This window comes from Triticum urartu, chromosome 7A (assembly GCF_056163025.1).
Source record: "Triticum urartu cultivar PI428250 chromosome 7A, HENAU_Tu73, whole genome shotgun sequence".
Lineage (NCBI taxonomy): Eukaryota > Viridiplantae > Streptophyta > Magnoliopsida > Poales > Poaceae > Triticum > Triticum urartu.
This window is the reverse complement of record NC_141879.1, coordinates 103843320-103868362: the sequence shown is the minus strand read 5'-3', so window position 1 is coordinate 103868362 and position 25043 is coordinate 103843320. Positions and strand designations below refer to the sequence as shown.

At 43.7% G+C, this 25043-nt stretch overlaps 2 protein-coding genes across 8 annotated transcripts; one reads left to right on the top strand and one right to left on the bottom strand.

Annotated features, from left to right (window-relative positions):
• Window positions 1-10467: 10467 nt before the first annotated feature.
• LOC147958306 (uncharacterized) lies at window positions 10468-11795 on the top strand. Its single transcript, XM_087532044.1, has 2 exons — window positions 10468-10833; window positions 10917-11795. The coding sequence occupies exons 1-2, from the start codon at window positions 10468-10470 to the stop codon at window positions 11793-11795; spliced, it is 1245 nt and encodes a 414-aa protein (XP_087388170.1).
• A 3632-nt stretch (window positions 11796-15427) lies between these two features.
• LOC125521532 (putative LRR receptor-like serine/threonine-protein kinase At1g06840) lies at window positions 15428-24768 on the bottom strand. Of its 7 annotated transcripts, none has more exons than XM_087532842.1 (21): window positions 24615-24768; window positions 23444-23631; window positions 22933-23083; window positions 22477-22548; window positions 22295-22366; window positions 21942-22085; window positions 21791-21862; window positions 21644-21715; window positions 20957-21031; window positions 20682-20750; window positions 20497-20565; window positions 20301-20372; window positions 19910-19996; window positions 19724-19792; window positions 19137-19624; window positions 18217-18366; window positions 17674-17957; window positions 17187-17238; window positions 16369-16619; window positions 16058-16192; window positions 15428-15986 (listed from the first exon to the last, which is right to left on the bottom strand). In XM_087532842.1, the coding sequence occupies exons 2-21, from the start codon at window positions 23541-23543 to the stop codon at window positions 15615-15617; spliced, it is 2856 nt and encodes a 951-aa protein (XP_087388968.1). In that variant the 5' UTR covers window positions 23544-23631; window positions 24615-24768; the 3' UTR covers window positions 15428-15614. The 7 variants fall into 7 exon arrangements, with proteins under 7 accessions (XP_087388968.1, XP_087388970.1, XP_087388969.1 ...); XM_087532844.1 differs by lacking the exon at window positions 24615-24768 and adding an exon at window positions 24355-24584; XM_087532843.1 differs by lacking the exon at window positions 24615-24768 and adding an exon at window positions 24127-24299.
• Between the last annotated feature and the right edge of the window lie 275 nt (window positions 24769-25043).

Here is a 25043-nt window from a genome sequence, read left to right as displayed (position 1 = left end):
CGTTGCATGGACGGCTCCCTTATCCGTGACGCGTCCGTAGATGGATAGTGAGTCTGAATTGGGGGACAGTGCTCGAGAGGCCCTTACTTTCTATGGTGTATGCAGCAGTAGTTTCAACCTCTCCTAGCTAGCTCATCTAGCTCAAACTATTGATTTCGAAACAACTCCGGCACATTTTAGATTAAAATTTTGGAAGTACACAAGCAAGTATCGAAACGTGTATGGCACTACACTGGCGGCTAGAGGTTATCGAGTACATGGGGGAGATGCTAGATTTTCTACCATCCTACGGTGGGGGATTTTCGTCTCCCGCCATCTCTGCCTAGATTTTTCCTGCACCGTCATGTACATCATGCCCCATTTTTGCACCCGATTCAGCCTGGCTTGCTGGAAACGACCAATTCGAACGTTCCTAGCGAGCCAGACTCTGGGTTGCTTTGATGTTTGTGCGCGTATGAGCCAGACCTCCGTGTATGCAATCAAACAGGTTTTTCTTGCACCTACTAGGACTGTTTGAGGGTGATGTAGGCTACCAAACACGCCAATAGGGGATCGCCAAGATTTGCCCACATACTCAGTCGATGGTTTATCTTAAATCCCTAATTAAGGGGTATCTCTTGCAAAGTCACTACGACCTTCTATGGTACTCACAAGCGATGCACGCATGTGCGCCAGTTGTAGCAAACATTGAGTTTTCCCCTTTTTCGTAAATTTATTTTCTCCAAAATGTTTTCTCTTTTTTCGTTGAGTGACCTTTGGAATGGTTTTTTTCAAAACTAGGAAAACACATTGGATTTCTGGTACTGACATAAAAACCATTCCAAAAGTCACTTGAGGAAAAACCAGAAATAAAAAAACAAAATGACAAAACTGAGAAAAAAACCAAAAAAACAAAAGAGAAGAAAAAACTGAAATCAGAAAAGAAAACCGGAACCCGGAAGCACAATTGTGCATTTTCATTATTATTTTTGGGAAGCACATCTGTCATTTTCCCTTTTGGAACCTGGAAGCACAATTGTGCATTTTCATTATTATTTTTGGGAAGCACGTCTGTCATTTGCCCTTTTCAGGAAGCACATGTTGTGCTTTTTTTATTTTCAGGAAGCACACTTGAGCTTTTCATGAAAGCACAGGCTGTGTTTTCCCTGTTCAAGGTTTTTCCTTTCAGGAAGCACAACTGTGCTTCTCGTGAAAGCGTAAATTAAACTTCTCGTGAAAATATTACTGTGTTTTTTCTTTTTCAAGAAGCTTAGTTTCGCTTCTTGCCGAGGCACATGTTGTGCTTCTCGTAGACAAACATTACTTTCAAAAAAATCCACAAAAACTTAGGGAAAATAAAAAAAGCCAAATAAATAAAAAAACAAACATGAAATCACGTGTACAAGAAAAACAAGACCCAAGAAAATCATCTAAACGTGACCGTGGTTGGGCACACCTCTTGATGCGCTTCCGGACCCAAGAAAATGGCCTTCGTTGGGACGTGGATTTTTCCTAACTACTTGCGCGCGCAACTTGTATCTACGCCGCACATCCGTCATAGCGTCAAATCAATCAGGCCCACAGTGTTGTCAGCGTTGCAGGGTATTTCAGCGGCCAATGACTTTCACAGCGGGTGTATAGAGCTGTATTCCAACGGATTGCACATGTGGGGTGGGACCAGGTCTATAGATTCTACCCTAAAGACGGTCTATAGATTCTGCTATCGCCAGGTCCTTCACATGCATCCTTATCCCACCCTGTTGCGTTTTATGCGGTAGATCTAACACACTCTACTCATTAAAATTAGGATTATATTCTAATTCTATGCACTGGGCAGTACTAATTACCATAAATAGCCTCTTTTCTCGTAATTGCGCACAAAGTTATAAGGCCAGATCAAAGTTCTTCTGAGTACCCCAATCAAAGTTCTGACGCATGGACTCTAACTCTTGGTACTTTTTAGCTACGCATCATTCCATCCGCTAATCCATTTATCTGAGTGAGATTACCCTGCATAAGAAGAAACTAAGAATACCATTCCTTAGACTCAATGCGCTTTGTAATCCTTGGTAATAAACATTTCGAGCGTGTTTATTGATTTAGCCACAAGGGTTAAGTTTCTGGAGAAGAAAAGTTCTTCAAGGCGACCAAGTAACGTACAGTACCTCGTAAAAAATCTGCACATGCCTTCACAGCGTGGAATAGTCTATACCTGGTCAAGTAATGTCACTCCATGTACCCAGGTGCCAGCTTTAGGCCTAGTTTGGCAGCACTGTTTTACCCTAATTTTTACTAACTGCACCTAACTCAGCTACACTCGAGGGGCCGATCAGACGTGTAAAAACGGCCATGCAATGCATGCAGCAATTACATGTTAAAAGTCCTATCTGCCTCTCCTAGATGCTAGGAGCTGTAGCAGCCTACGGACTAGAGTTCTATCTTGTAATCACGTCGAACTATATCTTATACTACTTGTATGCAGCCATGCCATACATACGTCCAATGGCAGCATAGAATCGAACAGCTAGCTAGCTTTTAGCCTGATGTGCGTACTGAGTGTTCTCCAACGACAAATTAATCTACTCCATGGGCGAGCTTTGTTTTAGACGTCCGCTACTCCCCGGAGAGTAATTGTCAGTCAGCGACTCAATAGAAGCACGTAAGGCCAACTCCACCGTGACCCTAAACCGACGTCCGTTTCGTCCGGATTCTATTCGTTTGGGTAGGGATTTGGGGTCATGTCTGGACGTGTCCTGAGATGCGCTGTCCGTGCGCCCAGCACGCGGACGCATCCCGGCCGCATCCTGTCCGCGTATTATTTCTTTGCAAGTCCTTAACTTTATTTCATCATTCATTTTTAATACATGAAAAATACATCATCACATTTTGACTAATAAAACAAGACCAAAGAAAACAAGAATCACAAGAATACAATTTAGAAGATACCCAACTTCCATAACTGCTCCCTTGAGTTGGGTTAGGGCCTTCTCGATGCACTCGTTGTTGATCTATGGAGGAGGCTCGATCTGGCATCCTCCTTTCTTCTTCAAGCCAGAAGTCGATGTTGCTTCCTCACACATAGTCTCGTGTCTAGCCTCTAATCTAGCAACAAGTGCACTTGTCTCATTTACAGCCTCTATACTAGCTAAAAGTGCACGAACATGTACTAAATTCGCTCTATCAATATATCGATGTACTCTTCTTCCCAATACCAAAACTTGCATCCATTCTACACAATAAAAATTGAAGTTAGCACAATTAGTCAAATCTAGAGCACAAATCGAAGCTAAAAAAGCGCATACCCATCGTTTAAGCACTTGATGAACACCCATCCGGGATGTTCCGGCGTTGTAGACACGCGGCGCACGACTATCCTTGGACAATGGTCGCACTTAATGAGTGGCAACGGCATGCGCCGGCGAGCTTTTGGGCAAACACCGAGTCCGGCCGACCGCCATTCGTGTATCTGCCGACGGACCACCGACGGTGCAGATCCGAGCGGCTAGAGGAGGAGCCACTGCCTGCATGTGGCCTTGCGGCCCTGCCATGGCCTTCCGGCGAGGTGCCCGGCCAGTACATGGCGCGGCCCGGCCTCCCACAGCCGGCCGAGCTCAAGACCGACCGGATCCGCTCCAAAACCGGCCGGCGGGTGCGCAAACCAGGTGGCCGTGGTTGGGTAGCTCGGCGGCCTCAGGAACTTGAATCTGTAGCACCAAATTCCTCTCCATCTTCGCTTGAGGAAGGATTATCGCTCTGAAAATCCAGAGGAATGCACTCGTCGTCGTCGTCCTCCTCTAGCAATCGCCCAGTGAATTATGTAAAGTCATTCATGTTTGTACACGAACGCACCGGGTGTGCTAGATTAAAGTTCATTTAAGTGGCGTCTATCTTTGTGCAATCGCCCGGTGCTTTCAGTAAAGTCCTTCGTGTTTGAACACGAAAGCACCGGGCATGCTATATTAAAGTTTGTAATGCGGGGATCTATCCTTGTGCAATCGCTCAGTGAATTACATAAAGTACTTCATGTTTGTACACGAACGCACCGGGTGTGCTGGATTAAAGTTCGTTAAGTGGGGGTCTATCTTTGTGTCCGGCGCTTTCAGTAAAAGTCCTTCGTGTTTGAACACGAAAGCACCGGGTATGCTATATTAAAGTTTGTCATGCGGGGATCTATCCTTGTGCAATCGCCTAGTGAATTACGTAAAGTCCTTCATGTTTGTACACGAACGCACCGGGTGTGCTAGATTAAAGTTCATTTAAGTGGGGTCTATCTTTGTGCAATCGCCCGGTGCTTTCAGTAAAGTCCTTCATGTTTGAACACGAAAGCACCGGGCATGCTATATTAAAGTTTGTCATGTGGAGATCTATCCTTGTGCAATCGCCCAATGAATTGCAATATAGAACCATCTAATTATAATGGGAACACCATTACCTTGAAAAGTTCTACTGGTCATATCACAAAAAGTGCGGATAACTAGAACATGAAGTCATCGATTAATACGAACGCTCTATGCGGCGCATCACTAAAGTGTGGAGCACTTATTTGTGAAGACTCTTGTGTGTCTCATTGAAGTTATTCTACATATTCCATTAAAGACCTTCAAAAGTTGTTGTTGAGATCCAAACTCGGGCATGTATCACCAAGTTCTTCAACCTAAGCCCCTAAGCCGCCTTGGACAGTTGGATGCGGATGTCCGTGGAAGTAGTACGTGTCCTCGAGGAGACCTGGCGAGCAAGACGAACTAGCAGAGTAGTTCCGAGGGCCTGTACTGGGAGGGGAGGGTGCTCAAGTAGAAGTGTAATGTCAGCAAGTCCGTAGGCATGTAACCATGTAAACCAAGGTCGAAACAACTACATGTATATGAGTTTTCCTATGGTGCACTGCAAATATATTTCCGAGATCTATTCGTGAGGATATATTTATTCTAAAAAAAGGAGCAAATATATTATGCGGAAATAAATCAACCTTTGTAATACATGGCAGTTTTAACTCTACGAGGAGACAACAGTAAGGGTTAGGATGGTAGGCGCTAGATTGGGTGTTGTTTGAATTTGAAATGGACAATACCAATAGAGATAGTTCTGTTGCTTCATTTCCCCATGATAGCAACACACACAGTAAATTAGTGCTTAGCTCTGCCGCTTTCACTCATTAGTGCGAAGTATAATTAGCGCTCAAAGGTTATTCCAAAATGACAGTTGCGTGGATTGTGATTAAGAAGGAGCACTATTACAGGGACGATATTTTGGAGACGATCTACGCACGACACAAGATCGTAGCCATGCATATCATTTGTTTAGTGGGCTGCAACCGTTGATCACGACTGTCGTGCGACTTTCGTGCGCCAAGTATCATCTGCACAATACTTTCGATTAAGAAGTTCTGCATCCGGCTATGCTCCTCCAAATTAACAATGCATGCTCGTCTTACAAAAGTTCTTCCAAAATATTTTACAAAGTGCAAACAGTGGCTATAAAAGTTTCCTTTTAAGCCAACAATTATTTCGCAATTTACACAAAACGCCAACTGTGGAGACAGAAAGCTCTGTCAACAAAATACGTACATTTTTGGCAGGTCTATCAACAAAATACATTAATAGAGCAAACAGAAGTTCATACATGGGAAGCAAATGCTCATATCTGGACAAAAAAGAAACTTAATAAAGTAATGCATATGTCTGCAGTCTAAAATTATCAGAAGTTCATACATGCCAAGTAAATTACCAAAAAAAAATCTGAAGAAAGTAATGCATTGTGATTTAACCTACCCAGTAGTTCTTACTAGCTAGCAAAAACATAATCAAATGCCCACGAATAGGACTGTTGGAGAGGGGATGCTCTCGGAAAAATTATGAAGAGGCAGAGGACGAGCAACCATGGATCTAGTCCCTCCGTCTTCTTTGCACAGAATCTCATGGGGGGAAATGGTGATGAGGACTGAGGATGCGGCTCCCGTGGTCACCCGCGTCCCAAGACCGGTCTACACTCTTTTCCCCATTCTTGCTCCTCATTTGGGCTCTTCTTGATCCAGCTTGATGAAACAACTAGGCACGTACCAGATCGAGTGGGAGGCACCTAGATCTTCCTCTCCGTGCATCCGCAATCACGCTGCACCGCAGTGAGTAGCTCTGCACATGGATCGGTCGCGGGGGCGACGACGAGCGACCGAGGCCACCAAGAACCACACAGAGGAGGCTCCGGGCGCGAGTGATCTTGGGGACCTCGGTCTCCCCACATGGATCTCGGAGACCGGCGGTGGTGGATCGAGAAGGAGCGGCGGTGGATCACGGGGCCGCACCTCACCATTATCGATGGAATTCAAGGTTTGGAATCTGAATTGTTTGGGCTAGATAGGCATTGGTGCAGCTAGATAATGGCGTAGGTAGGGGCTCAGGGGGGGCAGTACATCACGGGTACGGCCATAGGTGAGCAGACAGATACGATGTGACTGTATCCGGCTGTATAGCGGTGGGGAAAAGGAAAAACGAGATTCTTGGCTGGGCCCCAATGGGCCACGGTGCTCGCATCCATAGGCAGAAGCAACCGCGACGATTCGCGTTGCACGCGCAATCGGTTAGGATAAGCCATATTCGCCTCTGTTGAAGCCCTTCAAGAGGGACCCTTATGGGATGTGGAGTTTCTACACCCAAGAGCAAATGATTTTGTTTTTTTACCACGCCTTCCACCAATGTGATTTCACGATGAAATTTTGCGTGCACAACAAACATTTATGAAAGTATGTCGCAAAATAATTTTAGAATTTTTTGAACATTTTTTCTATTTTTTGATTTTACTATTCATACCAGGAGCATTTGCTCCTGGGTGTAGAAAGGTACTTCCGGACCCTTATGTTGCTTGGTTTCTCAAGTGCTCCTGTTCCCCGGCCTGTGCAGGAGAAAGCGAGGAAACACGCAGCCTTCCTCTCTCTCTCGTACGGGAGCTTTGGCCAGCCCACTGTGGTGCAGGGCGCTCTTTTCTTTTTGTCTTTTTTGTTTTTAATGTTTATTTAAATAAATGTTCGGGAAAAACGTAAACTACTCGCAGATTCAAAAAAAAGTTCATGATTTTGAAAAAATGTTCGCCTATTCAGAAAATGTTCATGAACTTTAAAAACTGTTCACGAATTCAAAAAGTGCTCACAGTTTAGAAAAATACTCAGGAATTATAAAATGTTTGCGATTCAAAAAAATGTTCTTGATTTTGAAAATGTTCTCGTATTGAAAACTGCTCACGAATTTTAACAAATGTTTGTAAATTCAAAAAATATTCACAATTTTGAAAAATGTTCAGGAAATCTTAAAATATTCATGGATTCAATAAATGTTCTTGCATTCAAAACATGTTCATGCATTAGAAAAATATGTCCATGGATTCAATAAATGTTCATGATTTTGAAAAATACTTTATTGTATTAAAATAATGATCATGAATTTGAAAGAATGTTTGAGGATCCAAAAAAAATGTTCGCGAGTTCAAATATATTCATGATTTTAAAGAAATGTTCGGGTGTTTCAAATAATTCAAGATTTCAAAAAATGTTCATGATTTTAGTTTTTTTTAATGTTTGCGAACTGAAAAAGAGAAAGAAACCCCACATGTTCGGGAGGGACATGTGTGGACACATGGGAGCTATGGCTGTGATACGTCACCAACGTATTTATGATTTTTGAGTGTTTCATGCTATTATATTATCAATCTTGTATGCTTTACATTCAATTTTTATATCACTTTTGGGAACTAAGCAATTAACTTAGTGCCTAGTGTTAGTTTCAGTTTTTGTCTATTTTATTGTTTCACAGAAAACCATACCAAACGAAGTCCGAATACGATGAAACTTTACAGTGATTTTTTCTAGACCAGGAGGGACCCTGGATGCTTTGGGGGAGAGACCAGACGATGCACGAGAGAGCCACAAGCTCACACGCCCCCCCCCCCCTCCCGGGGGGGAGGGTGATCTTGTGGCCCCATCTTAACTTCGTTTGACCTAATTCCAAACCTATAAATTCTCTAAAATCCAGAAACCACCAGGGAGAGACCCAAAACAATTATTCCGCCACCGCAAGCCTCTGTTCTTCCGCGATCCCATCTGGAGGCCTCCGCCGGAGCAGGAATCAACACGAAGGTCCTCTACATCAACTTTACTGCCTCTCCGACAATGCGTGGGTAGTTCCTCACAGGACCTACAAGTCCGTAGCAGTAGCTAGATGGCTCTCTCTGTCTCTCTACGCTGGTTAGCTTCCTCATAATTTTTTCTCGCTACACCGGCTGTGCACAAGCGTTAGTGAAAATTGGTAGTCAAAGATCTCTCTCTCCATCTCCTCTCTCTCTCTCTCTCTGATCTTCAATGCAATGTTCTCTTCGGAGATCGATTTGATGTGATCTTTTTGCGGTGCGTTTGTTGGGATCTGATGAATTGTGGGTTTATGATCAGATTATTCATTGTAAGTAACTGGGTCTTTTACGAACTTTATTATGTATGATTGTTATAGCTATGTAATGCTTTTACGATCTATGAGTTTTCTTTGGCCAAGTTGATAAGTAGATCTTCAGTGGAAGTGGTGCATGGTAGTAGGTTCAATCTTGCGGTGTCCTCACCTCGTAACATAAGGGGTAGCGAGACACGTATGTGTATTGGTTCTACTAAGGGTAAAATGGCGGGGTTCGATCATATTGATCGGTCTTATTTTGTCTATATTATGTCATCATGCTTAAAGCATTACATAATACCTAGATCGAGATGCAATCATAGAAGCGCTCTGGAAGTAGAGTAATAGTAGTAGATGCAGAATCATTTCGGTCTACTTGTCACGAACATAATGCCTAAGTACTTATCATGCCATGAATAACGTCATAAGTACGCAATTTTCTATCAATTCCCAACAGTATTTTGTGTGCTCGCCATTGCTATGTTCCCGAGAGAGATGCCTCTAATGAAACCTATGGCCCAAGGGTTCATCACATCATATTACTAAGACCCTAAATACCTTGCTGCAGTTTATTTACTTTTATTTAGTTTTGCAATTTACATATCTATCACTATAGAATTAATCCTTACAATTAACGAGTACAAGGGGATTGACAACCCTCTTGCCTGGGTGTGGTGCAACTATTTGTTTGTGTGTGTGCAGGTACGTACCCTTCTTCTTGGTTCGATACACCTTGGTTCTTTACTGAGGGAAATACTTTCTGCTACTATTCTATATCACCCTTCTTCTTCGGGAAAATCTCAATGCCTATCACAAGTAGCAGGCTGCCCTAGGTCAACCTGATCACCCCTAGGGCCTCGTGGATGACTCCTCTCCAACACGAAGAACGAACAAAGAATGAGGAAGAAGAACAACAAGAGAGAAAGAAAAGGTAAAGGTAGAAATATGATAGATTGATTGTGTGTTATTCAATCAGCCATTGCTCTCATCTATACATGAGGCTGATGGACTTCCTGTACAGGAAAAGTGCTCAAAATCCCAACCAACAAGTCAAAACCTAGTCTGATTTGGAGAAAATTGTGTTTCCTGACAGGTTTAGACATTGGGTCGGATTATTCGACAAAATTTAGAGCATCGTGCTACTGTCGAACATTGGGTCGGATATTCCAACTTGACTGCCTCAGCTTCTGTTTACGGGCTTGTTTAGGATCCAAAGGTTGCATACAACCTTGGATTGAGATGATCCAAAAAGTAAACTTGTTCGTTTTGACGGTACTAATAATTTTCATATTGAGCACTTTTTCATTTGAATCCGTCTTGATTGCATTTCTAGCTATGTCATAATCTTGGGACAACACATGATTGATTCTGTGAAATTGTCACAACTTTCACATCCGAGCTTCGTTTCGGACCATCTTTATAACTATTTTGATCTTCTCGGAAAGGGTCAATGCTGACTTCCAATCATAATTTTGACTTCATCTTACTATGGCTTCAAAGCTACTCTTTAGGATTGTGCCACTTTTGTCAACACCAGTGCTTGTAGTCGTCGTTAGTTGGTCTACAGGTCTGAATGTAATTATTATTATTTTTTATATTCCAGTGCTTGTACTGTCATGACACATGATAAATAGATCGGTTTTTCCCCGCAGAAAATATTGGCAGTGGTTGAAAATGCATCAAATCCATGGAAACCAACGTGATAAACAGCTGCATGAACTTATCAATTGTGTAAGCATGGCTAAAACTGGTGGTACCATGGTTCAAGCGTAATGGTAACAGATGTGTAATTGTGTGAAGCAAACGAAAGACAACTTAATTTTGGTAGTAACCATTTTCGTTGCATAGAGGTTGCCGTAGATGGAGTTGTATTTTCATCCATTAGTGATTTTCCGGGAGCAATTGCTGTTATATAGACCAAATCGAAATCGAAGTGTGATTTTCGGAGCAGTTTTTGGAAGCAAATGTTGTAGGGAAACCATCTAAGGCACGTTGTGATTCCGTTTCTAATCCAACGATCGGCTCCCTTAGCGATCGAGCCCGTACGAATCGTGGACTCGTCATGGGCACGAGGGGCAGCCGAAAAAGAAAGGCCGCCCGCGGCGGCGGCGGCGGCGACGACGGCGACGGCCGCGTCTCAAAGGCCAAGCCTCCGAGGTCGTTCAGGCCAAGCAACGACAGTGGCAGCGTATGCAAGCGAGCCGGCGGCGTCGAGGCAGGGCCGCCGTGTCTCGTCCTCCCCGGGGAAACCACGGTGTCCGCCAGGCGGCTCTTCTCCCTCGCCGACCGGCACGTGACTACCGTGGCGGCCCCGGACCCCGCTCACGTCATATTGGGCTCCTCGGGCGGCTGGCTCGTCGCCGCGGACAAGCGAGCCCACATGCACCTCGTCAACCCGGTCACCGGCGAGCAGGCGGCGCTGCCGGAGGTCACCACCATGGGGACGATCCACGCCGACTGCGCCGGATTCCATTACGCTGTGGAGATCGAACGCTTCATGCAGGATTGCAGGCCCGCTTCGGCGGCCCGCACCCTCCTAGTCGCAGGGGGCCGATATGGTGGAAGGTCGGGCCGCGCTCGTCGCTCACGCTCGCCGGCACCCAGATGCTCCAGTACTTCTACCGCAAGGTCGTCCTCTCGGCCTCCCCGCACCCGGGCTGCTACGCCGCGATGCTCCTCCTGCACAGGGACTTCGGCGCCCCGGCCTTCGCGTCGGCGGAGGACCCCGTGTGGCGCCTGGCGCCCTCGCCCGACGCCATCGACGACGCCATCAACCACGACAGCCGGTTCTACTCCGTCACGTGCTCTGGCATCGTCCAGGCGTGGAAGCCCGACGCCGGTGCCGGTGGCGAGATGATCGGCACGGCGGTGGCGCCGAGGCTGGCGCTGGCGGACCAGGACAAGGCGGCGGAGTCGGCAACCCCGAGGCTGACGGACAATTACACGCTGTGCCGCAAGTACCTGGTGGCGGCGCCGGACGGCCGGCTGATGGTCGTCGTCAAGCGCTCGGAGGAGCTCTGGCTGAAGTGGACGTGCTCCTTCAAGGTGTACGCCCTCCACGTCGAGGCGGGGCAGTGGGAGGAGACCCACGGCATCGGCGAGGCGGCCCTGTTCGTGGGGCTGAACAACTCGCTGTGCGTGTCGACAAGGGAGCACGCCGGGCTCAAGGCCGGCCGCGTCTACTTCACCAACGACGAGCTGGAGCACGCGGCGTGGCGCACGGACGAGCGCAATCGCTATCTCTACCGCAGGCGTGGCTTCCAGAAGCGGTGCATCGGGGTTTACGACCTCAAGAGCGGCAGGCTGAAGAAGGTCAGGTCGCCCGTCGAGCCGCCCAGCTTCTGGCCGCCGGCAGCCTGGTTCACGCCTTCGACGGCAGTCTCAACGTAGCCACCAGCTTTTCGCAGTCAATCTCAACATTATTTGTTACCCTTCCTTTCTTTGTTTTGAGTTTTGGCAGCAATGCCGTTAAGCAAGACTAACTTTGTCTTACACTCGACGGAGTACCAATTGGGCAATGAAACTGTAAAATGGACATGAATATGAATTCAATTGTTTGGTTGTTCACTGAATTGGCTCATGGAATCCTTGGGAGGTTTCAATATCAAATGTTATCATTAGGATGACAAGATCTGAAATTGCATAATAACATTGGTATGAAGATAATGATTTGTTCTACATGCTTCGAAACAAAATTTGAACAATGTGCGAGTATTGCTTCAAACTTGGTGTCATAAACTAAACACCCTATCCGTTTAAATAATCCTTGCGATATTCATTCATACTTAGATAATTCGGGGTGGTCAGAAGCGGACGTGCCAGCAATCCGGACGCCTACAACCCCCCCCCCCCCCTTCCCCCGGGTTTGTTTCTAGTTTGCGTGAAAAATCACATCCGGGCCGGTTTGTATTGGATGACAAAACAAGTCCGAATCACATAATCCGAATGGATGCCTAAGGTATCACAGCTTGTGTTGTACGCCGCCACTTTATTCATCAGTAGAACCAAATCATTCACTATGTGCAAGCTGGTCGAACGAAATAAACGCTTCTGAAATAGGGCACTGGGATAGGTTGATGTGGACAGCATACCGTAGGGCAGTATTCCTTCCGTTTTCGGTGAATAAGTCATTCATGTAGTTCCAGGTCGACGATTTAACTATCTAAATATGTATTATATGTGATAAAAATATATATTTAGAAACCACATACGTGTAGAAATCGAGTGATATATTTTTCATGACATATAACACATATTTAATTCTGCAAATCGATGACCTAGAACTACGCGGATGACTTATTCACCTAGACGGAGGTAGTATAAAATCTGAACTATTTTGCCATCTTGATCGTATTCCAGAAATTAGACAACCTGGCCATTATTTGCACAGTTCTCAAAACCATGTTCCGAACGGATACATGTTCTGCCTGCAAATATTTTCGCAAAATCCGCTTTCGAGAAATATTGTTTATATCTGTGAATTTTCACTACAGCTAGTTTCCACAATTTTTTAGATGTAGATGATCTTACAATGCCAGTACCTATTGTAAGATAAAATTATTGTCTAAAACAACCTGAGCATGGTAGTTCCAATACAGCTATAAAAATATTGTGACGAGAAGTGGTTGGTATTGTGATGTCCGAATCACTTCTGTCATTCAATAGAGAACTCTATATGTGTGCATGCCCGTTTTCCCGTATTTTGAAACCAATCGCAGGGGGCTATGGCCTATAGAGGAGTACGGACATCCACTTGACCAATGAATTCTCTCTCTTCTCTCAACCACACACCACACACGCACATATCCAACCACAAGCGGACGGGGCTTGCCTGCTCCGCAGCTGTACTCCCAACCGTGCTCCCACTAATCCTACGGCCCTCAGCGCTACCCACGTCTCCCTAAAATCAGTAGAGAAAAAACCAACAAATAAACCACAACCCGCGGAGCATGAACGGGAACACAACCGCGGAGCACTGATGGGAGCACAACCGCGGAGCAGGCAAGCCCCGTTCACCACAAGCAACCACATGCATTGGTCCCTCCCGCATCGCAGACATTTATGGTGTTTGTTTCTGAGGTTTGCATTGGAGATGCACTAAGCCCATAAAAAATCCTTCGAAATTATTCCCAATGGTTAGGGGGAGGGGGGCAGCGGCCCCCTTCGGTAGCACTAGCACCCCATATATATAAGACATTGAAGAACTCTGACAGTGTTTTTTCCAGTTGAAAGTTAACATTGAATGTAACTAGAGAAGTATACTACTATTCAGTATTAACATAAATATTCCTATTACATAATGAAACCAAACTGTGGGAACAAATATGAAAATAAGTAATAATTTACCAACTCTACACCGAAACTTATCCTCGCGGAAAGACCAAGGAAAACATCAGCCTCGTACGGAATAGAGTAGACCGATCCGATGAACGTTCGAAGCTCCAATGTCGAAATGAATGGTGGCCCGTTGTCACGAGCATCTGTCTCTTTAAGCACAATGGCCTCAACAACCTCAACCGAGCTCAGATTGTCGATCATGACAATGGACCACTGAGCAGCCCCGAGCAAGATCTCAAACTGGTAGATAGAGCTCGTCGAAGCTGCCCTAGAGAAAAGTTGCACCCACAAGATACCGCGCCCTCTCCCTCACATCTATGGTGTAGCAGTACTTCCTGGTCTCTACAGGGAAGTTACATCCATAACATACCCGGCAAACACATTCAAGAAGAGACACCCGACTGGTTTGTCTCCAACTCTTTCCACTTCCAACTGCAGATATGCCATTTGCTCAAGTCAATTATAGCAGAAATTATAAGTTTTATTTATCTATAAATTGAGTAGAAAAATGGTATAACCTTTCAAAGTATAGAGCAAAGGGAATGAACACAACACCAACCATACTTCCATAAAATAGCAACAAAAAATATGATTGTTCTAACGTCCGCGGCAAGTTGAACCACGCATAGCGCTAGTTTCCACCAGCCTCCTGTGTGACAATTTTAAGATTAATATTAGAGGTATTTCCTTGAAGTAAAACAAATTTAGAACCTCAGTATACCCTGGCCCTAGTGTGTGTACGTCATTCCAAAGCAAATTGAGAACCTCACTCCACATATACCGTTAGTTTGGCGGCGGGGGGCATTGCCTCCCTTGGCCCTAATGAAGCCTTATCGATGCGTCTGGCTACCAATATATCTTGGCAGCTCCTAGTGCCAACAAACCCCGCATCAACTTTCATTGTTGTGTGGAGGCTCACGGAGCACCACACGCCACACAAAATCCAGAGGTGATGGAGAAAGAGATTTGGTGAAGGAAGCAACGAATCCGGGGGTTTATCATGGTTGACCATTAAAAGTTGGCGCATATGCTACTGTACCCCTGGACTCCCAGAGCTCGTGACGGACATGTAGCACTAATCAAATAGTACTCCTTTTTCCTTCGTCCACCACGATGATGATCTCCGCGTACCCTGGCATTCGACCGCACTACCACCATGGTCGGCAATGCCTCAACGGCTCCGGTAAAGCCCTCGGTTCTCGGGGAGGCATGGACGGGCGGCGAGCACATGCCATTCAATACACTAGAGCCAGCATGGTGTGGGAGAAGTTGTCGATGCACGGGGAAGGGAGGTGACCGGGAGCGTTGCTCCGGGCGTTGTGGACGTGGCCATGGCAACGGCGAGGTATGTACAGTTTGTACTTGGGCCTCAAAGTTTCAACGAAACTTGAGCTTCGTATGCAAGGGTCATGTGCAACGGTTTGTACTTGGGCTTCAAAGTTTCAACGAAAATTCCAGAGGGTGCCCAAATAGCTTCCCGCGACAAATTCAAATTATGGCCCAACTTCAATGAAATTTAGACAAAAATATACCAAAATAAATTCCAAAATGTTGGACCAAAATTTCAGCGAGACCCGAGGGAAGTCTAGTGGGGTACCTGCCTACCTGGTGGTGGCAAGGAAATCTGAAACATCGTATGGCAGCAAACGCACCTTAATATTGTAGCCTTGTAGGCACGCACCTGCTAAACTAGATGATACCCCACGCATCTTTATTTAATACCTTAGTATTACACACATCTTTATTTATTTACAAACAGGGGATAGAAATGAATTTCAAACAACTACCAGCACAAATGAAACTCAAACATTTCTAATACTCCTGCCTACCAGCACAAACATCATCACCAACTAATTAGGCTCTCACATTTTCTCAGCGAGGGTTGGTGCTGGGCACCACGCCGCTGAGCAGGTTGCTGCCGGAGACGTCCGGCGACGACATGTACTGGTAGGCCATCATCGACCCCCCGGCGGACGACGACGACAGCTGCGTGCCTGTGCGGCTGGGGTCCATGGACACCGACTCCGACTCCAACTCCAACGGCACGCTATCTGTCTCTAGCGCCATCTGCCATATCATCTCCAGCTCCCGCACCACCTCCGTCATGGACGGCCTCGCATCCGTCTCGTCCCGGCAGCACCGCAGCCCCAGTGCCGCGAACCTCTCCACGCACTCCCATGGGCACGGTCCCATCCGCGTGTCAACCACCGGCAGTATCATCCCTGACTGGTTCGCCGTCACAACCTGCATATGTGTGTATGTGATGTATTATTGTCACAATTCCCTGCTCCATCGATTTGAACTTTGATGGTTACCTCTCTGACCAGGTTTTTACCATGAGAAATGGGCTGCATCCCTGTCAGCAGTTCCAGAAAAACAACACCGAGGCTGTACACGTCGCTCTTGTCCGTCAGATTATGCGTGAGGAAATACTCCGGATCAAGATAACCCTGCATGGTGCAACAACGGCAACTAAATCAACAATGCGGTGTCACCAACATGACGCCGAGAACTAGATGTTAAAAAGATATGTGACACTCAAAACCGATACAGATCCTCGCCTCAAGTGCCACATGCTTATTTATGCGCAACTAGTTGATGCCAAGATATACGATGTTATACTCACCGGGGTACCCTTTACGACAGTGGACACATGACCAGGGGCAACCCCCTCCATTTCCGGCAGTGGGGCAAGCCTCGAGAGACCAAAATCAGCAACCTTTGCTACAAACTTCGAGTCCAATAAAATGTTGCTAGTCTTGATGTCACGATGATATATCGGAGGGTCAGCTTCCGTGTGCAAATAGAGGATCCCTCGTGATGATCCCAGTGCAATTCGTAACCTCATGGGAAAACTTAGAGCTTCTTTAGCTTTAGCTGTTACGTAAATAAAGCACCAGTTAGAGGAACTTTACAGGACAGGCAGCACACCAAAAGCAAGGTAGAGGAATATTCTTAGCACACGTACAATTAAACAAAAATAATTTGCAAGCAAGCAAAAAAGCATGGAGATTTCATTGGCTTGAGCCTGACTATCAAAATCCAAAACATAGATATCCAAAGTTAGGTTCCTTCATACAATCACACCTCACGAGTGGTTGAATTTCCCTGCTGTGATCAGTTGTGAGTTCTAGCTGAGGAACTATTGATGGAACAGAGGCATTTATCATCAAGGTGGCATGCACTAGACTATTATGTGTGCACAATGATCGCGACAGGGAAATTTCATACGTTTGTCTCGATATCATTTCTCAGCTGGATATAATATCTAATTGTGTGACTGTAAATCTGTAACTATGTTATCTGTGGCAAGAGAAAAGGCACCCTTGCCTGACAGGGTGAACGTGGAACAAAGTAATTCAATAAGATAAGCCATTTCAGAAATTATGACTAAATGTACAATTCTGAGGTGCAATTTAGTGGCTACAGAAACGAAGTTCTAACCTGAAAGATGATCACGTAGAGTACCATTTGGCATATACTCATACACCAGCATCTGCAATACATGGTTCACAGTATGAGTTTAATCATCATAACGTTGGACCGAACATTAAGTACCATTAGGCATAAAAAGCAACAGGTCAGCTTCTGCCATTAAGAGTGCCCTGAAGATGAGCTCTCGATACCAGCCAATCAACAGAAAATGAGCTTACAATGTCTATGGACAAGGAATCACTTCTGCACTAAACAATAAAGAATGTGTTGAATTGATCTAGCAGAAATAACCTAAACGTGTGTTGATGTATAGAAATAGGTTGATAATGTGTGTTGATGTATATGTACTTCACCAGATACATGGATCGCAATAGATATGGATATCAAATTTTCCACAGCCCATTCTAGAACAAGAAAGCAGCTGAATAATAAAGCAGCATTTGATGAAATTAGTATTTCTGATTAGTATATATAAAAAATAAGTTGGAGGGACAACCTGCTCATTATCTTCGTCGCAATAACCAACCAAAGAAACCAGGTTTCGGTGGTGCAGCCTGGACAACAATTCTATCTCTGTGAAGAACTCCTCTGAACCCTGAAGAGATCCCTGTTGTGTACGTTTTACTGCAGCTCCTGTTCCATCAGCCAGAACCCCCCTGTATACTTTTCCGTACCCTCCTTGACCAATTAGTGCCGAGTCACTAAAATTGCTTGTACACTTTGATAATTCTTCAAAAGTGAGGTCTTTTACGCCCTCAATTTTCATCTGAATTCTTTTCGCTGCAAAGTCAGCAGAATTTTGTCATCGAATGACCATAACAATTTCATCACAACAAGCTCAGATGAATAGCAACTCATATCAAAAAGTCATGACAATACATACAATGCTGCAACTCTGTACTAACAAAATCAGAATCAAAAGAAGTGACAACTGTTTTGAATAAAAAAAGGTGGCTCACTGAAATATTACAATGTATTTGAAAAAGAGATGAATAATCTAACAATTTTAGACCATAGAAAGTACAAATGGATGGTTTACCAATGCGTCTCTTTGAAATTTGACTTGAACGCCTTCTCAATATGATGAGAGTAATGAGGGATGAAAGAATTGCTGCTGCAGCAAATGCTGCGATGACAATACCAACAGTGGCACCTGTACTGAGACTGGACTTTGTACGACGCGGTAGTACTGAAAAGAAAGCATGGGAACATGTGAGTTCTCTCTTCAATAATTGTACAACTGCTGGATACCAAGCTGGCAACATTGTAGTGGTTACATTTGATAAAGAGCACCATATATGATGGATACTTCCACAACAGTGCTATCCACATCCTCTTAGATCCCAAACTATTCATTTAAGATCCCAAACTATTCTTTTCTGTACACCTAACTACATTCTACTCTGTCCAATATTTTTTCTTTATCGTGAGCCAAGAAAACTGTTAGATGTTTTGTCACTCTCTTCTTTGCTTATTTCTACAGGCATGTACACATACATATATTGGCCTTTGGCCCAGGGAATACAGCAGGGTTCCAACAAAAGGGTGAACTTGATCAATTAAAAAGATACTGAGAATCAAGGCACCGAAGCCCTATGACAATGAGTGAACGAAAGCACACTTATCACGTTAGCAAGGGTGAACTTGGTAACAGGAAAAGTTTAGGGACATGTTAAGTTGAGGGTGTCATGTGAAAATTCGTTGCAAGTTCAGAGACATACAGTGAAGCTTACTAAGTTAGGACAAGTGGGCAACGGTAATATGCTTATTCGATTGATGTGGAGTTTGGGGATCTGCATTGGGGAAAATGAGGAGAGGAGGCCTCGGCAGCTCGAATGTGCGCACGTAATGTGATCACTAATACAAACATCTATACACGACCATTTAAACATGGTGACAAAAAATTGCAACGAAACAAAATATGGAGTGGAGTGAAGATAAAGTAACATATATACATACCATTTTCGTACCACCCTGGGATGAAGTCGATAAGCTCATAGGGCCCAAATATATCCGAGTCCGTGATGAGCCACCCTGTGAACATGTCTCTCAGTCTCAGCACTTCACCAGAGTTAAACAACGCAGTGTTGTTTGGGAAAAGCTTCAGGTTCATCAACCTCGGGCCTTCTTCCCACATAAAAGTAGAGACTTCCAATTGATACGAGGACAATGAAAGACCAGATGACAAGTAGTATTGAAATTCAGCTTCGTACGGAACAAAATCCCAGAATCCTGGACTCTTCAGCCAGTAATCAACGTAAAGTGGAATAGCACATAAGCATGAGATTGGTGACCTTAGTATGTTTTCGTAAGGAAGGTCGGTTGAGCATGGTGGACAAAGTGTATTGTTATTTGTGGAACCTCCAGGAACAACAACTGAAATTGATTGACAATACTGAGATATATTCAGTTGATTTTGCGATGTGCATATGGGGTTTCCAGATAACCTAAAAACATGGATGGTAAAGGAAAGAAAATATAAGGTACTGGAAATGACGAATGGATCTGAAAAATGGAAAAGATAATTGTTCAATAGAAATGCATACAGGATGGTAACATTCGCAGGGGGTGTAAGAGGATTCGATAGATTCGTGAGAGCGTTGTTATGGAAATCCCTGCAAAATATTTAAGGGGGAATATTAGATTACCAGTCCTGAAGAAATATGTCAATTATATACCGTTCTCTAAAATCAAAAAGGTGAAGCAGAAGGTTCAGTTTATGATGATCTTACAATATCAGGCTTCTATTTCCACTGAAATCAATATTTTGCCAGACATCAGATGGAACAGAACCATCCAAGTTATTATTATCCATTGACCTGAACGAAGACAAAAAAAAAATCAGCTCAGCCTGATTCAAATGATCATTCATGAACAGTACTGTCATGCAAAATTGTTTAAACTTATGTTTGTTGAAAATTAAAGTTGTTGTCATGGCATGGACCCGCAGAAGGTACTCTGCAATCAATCATTGTCCATGCGAGAATACCCTAAGGGACAAAGGGAGTAATTCACTACTATTGAGCAATAATAAAGTAAGAGCATCCCCCTTTTCTAGAGATTTATCCCTTTTATCAAATATTAAAGGACATAATAGCATGGTGAATGTAATATCAGACTTACAATCTTTGGAGATTAGGAAGGCCGGAGAAACTTCCAGGAATAGAACCGTTAAGACGATTGTGGGAAAGATCTCTGCACAACTTGCAAAAGTGAGTGTAAACTGAAAATAGAAGTTTCCTTGGGGGAAAAGGGATCAATAAATAATACTTAAAAAACAAAATGGCATGAAATCTTTGCGAGGGCCTTATTTTTATACATTGTAGTTATGTTGCTCGCTAGTTTGCCAGATGGTATACGACCCGTCAACTGATTCCAACTAATATCCCTGAAACAACACAACAAAGATGAGAGCAAGTGATAGCTGCCAAATTCCCCTAAGCATCACGGGTGAGATTTTTTTCCTAAACAAATAGGTAGTACGTAGTTCAGAATTATATGTACAAGTAGCCAAGTTGCGGTATTCCACTGGCATCAAGAGCGGGGCCTTCCAAGCTGCAGTTTCTCAAACTCCTGATGTAGACCATATCAATTAGATTATCTGAAACTCTCATAATACTTTAAAAGGCAAGCCAAGATTTTTTATTTCTTTTACTCAACCAAATTAAGGGCCATTCTCATTGCAATAATGATGACCAATGTGAAAATCGTCCTTATTTAACACTATAGTTCATTAGACCACATGGCTACAAAATCCGAGAGATGTAGACCATACTTACAATTTCAGAAGTGTTGTGATATTGCCATAAGATGAAGGAATTGAACTTCCTGAGAAGTTGTTATTGTCTAGCTGGCTGGGATCATTTTGAAAAGAGGTAATTAGACATACAGTGAGTGTATATATGTCTTTTAAATGTGATATCTCAAAGACATGAAAAAAAACTAATAAAATGAACTGGAAGTTACTCGAATTGCTATGGGTCTCTTTCCAATTACTTTGAATTACTCATGGTATATAAATAACAGAAAAATGCAAAATTGACTAGCAGTTATATTGTTTCAGCAGCATATAAGCTTTCAGTGGTTTACTGCTGGCAAGAAATAATGCCGTAAAGATCAGGGTAAAATCAGAAGTAATCCTAAACAACTAACTGAGCTAATGCCAGTTAAAGCAACTTACGATTGAATAAGTTAGCACAGGGAACATGCCAGCAGCTACTTTTCAGTAAAAGAGAACAGTGGAGCAGACATTCTTTGTTTGTGTTGCTCCCTAAGTTGTAAGTAGCCGTAAACTATTCATTCAAGCTACAAAACAACAAATAAAGAAGAACTACTGCTTAAGAGCTTCATTTAAGACCGAGAAATTTAGTCCAATTCATGATCAAAGATTGATATCCAATCCACCCAACCAAAATAATCAAAAACTATATATTATTCAAACTATTGCACAATAGTAGGTTTCATACACAATGAGCAGTTTTGGTAGCTGTGATAATTCTGGAGGAAGATAGCCCGATAAGTTGTTGTTATCCAACAATCTGCAAACCAATTATACTGTCAGTAGGGTATAAATGAAAAGCAATATTATGGTACGTGCAGAGGTCAATACTTACAGATGAACAAGTGAAGGTAATCTGGACAGTTCAGGTGGAATTTGACCACTCAACGAATTATTGTTCATGTGACTGGATAGAAATTGGAAATCCATTAGGATAAGGATAACTATCACTCGTTAAGAGAGAGGCTAAAACATATCCTACTTACAAGTGCTCGGTTTTGTTCAGGTTAGCGAATGATTTAGGTATGGATCCTGATATATGGTTCTGATCAATCTGAATCCTATTCAAATTAGGAAGGAAGCCAATTTCCTCTGGTAAAGGACCAGTCAACTGGTTCCCATTTAAGAGCCTGTAATTATAAACAATGTACACCTTGTCACATGAGCAAAACTGACTGAAATCATCTCAGAGAAACAACTGTTTATTGAAAAACCTGTAAGCAATAACTAAGTTAACATATACAGAAAAATGATAACCTCCATGTCCAAACAGAAAGATATGAAGGAAACTGATTCAGGTAGACCATGTTTCTAATCAGTGATGTAGATTTTGACTTACAATAGTTCCAGAGAAGTAATGTTGCCAACCTCCTTAGGAATGCTCCCACCAATTGAGTTCCACATAAAATCCCTTGAAAGAAAATTAAAAGAAGTACTCAGTCGCCCCTTGTGCATGTAGGACTGGATTAAACGAACAGGCAACCCACACGATAATTAGCGAGCTCAGCTCACTGCACTTACATTATTTTCATGCGAGACAGCTGGCCAAGCTCAGGGGCCAAAGTCCTAGATAAATTTAACCGTAGAAGCTCCCTATAATCACATAATACGAGGATATCACCAAGCGAAACATATTATAACAAAATGTCACAGGAATTAGATTCATCTGGAAATAAAATAAGCATGAGACTTTTCACTTTTCAGAGGGAAAATGCTCCTCTACTCCATCTATACACATTTTGCATCCTTTTTTACTGCACTTTCAGCTCCATCAAATATGCTGATACCATAAATAACATGGTTTGCAGATGAATCCAGGATGGCATGATCATCTATTAAGAAAGTCAACAAAACTGTATATACGACCAAGCCCAAGTTCTCAATTCATGACCAAAAGCAAGCCAGAATAGAAGCAAAGGAGAAGGGTTGTATAAATGATATGGACATGATTGACAAGGAGAATACTTGTGCACATACAGTTGCCACACATGAAAGTATCCATCGCTTGCTGTTACGTTGTAACAGATAACACGGGACCAATTTCCGACGCATGGATCTCCACGGTTCCAGTTATCGAGACGTCCCAGTGGATCACTCAAGCTGCCTCTGATAGCTCTCAAAGCATCGACTGCAGACCAGTTGAACCAAATGTACAGCAAGTTGGTCTCATAATGCAAGAAGGATACAGGAAAAAAAATGTAGCACCCTGGACTTGTGTGCTACTCCCTCCGTTCCTAAATATAAGTCTTTGTAGAGATTCCACTAGGTGGACTACATACGAAGCAAAATGAATGAATCTACAGTTAAAATGCATCTATATACATCTGTATATGATTCATAGTAGAATCTCTACAAAGACTTATATTTAGGAACGGAGGGAGTACTTTGCTTCTCTCCTCAAGTGGGTCATGGTTATGAGGAAAATGTAAAATGAACAAGAACACCTACCAAATTAAACAAGAGGTATGGTGGTTAAGATGGATTTTACCTTCCCATGGTGCCGTGATCTGTTCAGTCGTCGGTTGCACATGGGCAAAATAGAATGCGAAGATAATGGAGCAAATATAGAACAGTCGGGACCGTAGCATGATGCCGTTGTGGAGGAAAAATCCCCGGTTTGGCGGTAATATTCAGAGTTCAGGGATGCAGGCTCCTTGTGATGGCAGAGCCAATCCCCTGAAAAGAAGCAGAGGGGAACAGTTACTTGTCCAGATCCAGGAACACGAAAATGATCTTGTCAGCAAAGCCGTGACGATGTGCCCTTATAGTACTTGGGACTTAGTTGACATTTGTATCCGGGAATTCTCAAAAATCTGAGGAACTCTATGCGAAAAGCGTACAGTCACGAAGCGCTTGGCGACCAGTAACAGCAATAAACACCAAAAATGGATTCAAGTGGTTATGTAATTTGAGGCATAAACTTGATATGACATGGGAGATTTGGTGGAAGGAAAAAAGCGTCCAAATCCTGCCGCCGATGCTCAGCGCACAGCGTGTGTATCCACTGGAGGAGGCTAACAATCATGGTCATGGCACCATAACATGAAGGAAACTAACAAATAACAATCATGGTAATGGAGGAAGCTAACAATCATGGTCATGGCACCACACCATAGCAGGAAAGAAGCTACAATGTCTACACTTTTACGGAAGAAGGAACGGATTCGATACCGCGCAAGGAAGACACCGGTGGAGAGGAGTCGATCGATGCGACGATGAAGTGGAAATGACAAGCATAGAAGGAGAAGGGGACAAGAATGGTGGCGATGGGCCAGTTAAAAAGTGAAGAGCAGTAAGCAGCACGGAGTTCTCTAGACAGTAGAGAACTGGAGTACGTGTTGTGCTGGAGGTCGGAGAGGGGATTGACTAATGGGGAGGAAAGGGACGGCAAGCTGAAACCTTTCCATGCTCTTCCATTCTTGAATCCAATCCAAGAGACCAAGACCCGTTCTTCCATATCTCGATCCTGGACAGTTCCTTCTGTCGCTCGCCATTGAAAAGGAAGCGAGAAAAAGAAATGAGAGGTTGGGGATGTGTCTCCCCTGACCTCAGCGGCGCATACAATTCGCCGTTGAATCTGGTGTCGGCGGAACCAGATTGGGCCAGCAAAACCTAGGCAAGTAAGAAGAGGAACGAGTCAGGAAGAAAAGACGCCGTACTTGGACGCCACGCCCACCCTGACGTCGCCTCATCCTCGCCGGCGCCGCTGGCCATGCTTGCTGCGCCGCAGCAATGCGTTCCCATGGATTCACCGGCCATCGGGGATGAAGGGGATGGAAAGATGCCCGTCACTGACGTGTGGATCCATCATTATCAATAGGGATAAAAATGTTGAGCACCTCTATTTTGGTCAAATTTCAACCATAAATTTGTCTAACAAAATATAAATTACATGTGTACAATAATTATCTTGTTATATTCGTATTTGAAGTACGTTTCCAATTATACATTTTTTTCCTACACATAATTCATATTTAGTTAAGTTTACAGTCAAAATTACGCCGCAAACAAATTATGGTTAAAACTGGATCAAAAATATGAGAAAGACTTTGTTTTGAGCAACCAGGAGGAGCTCCGGCTTTCGTGGG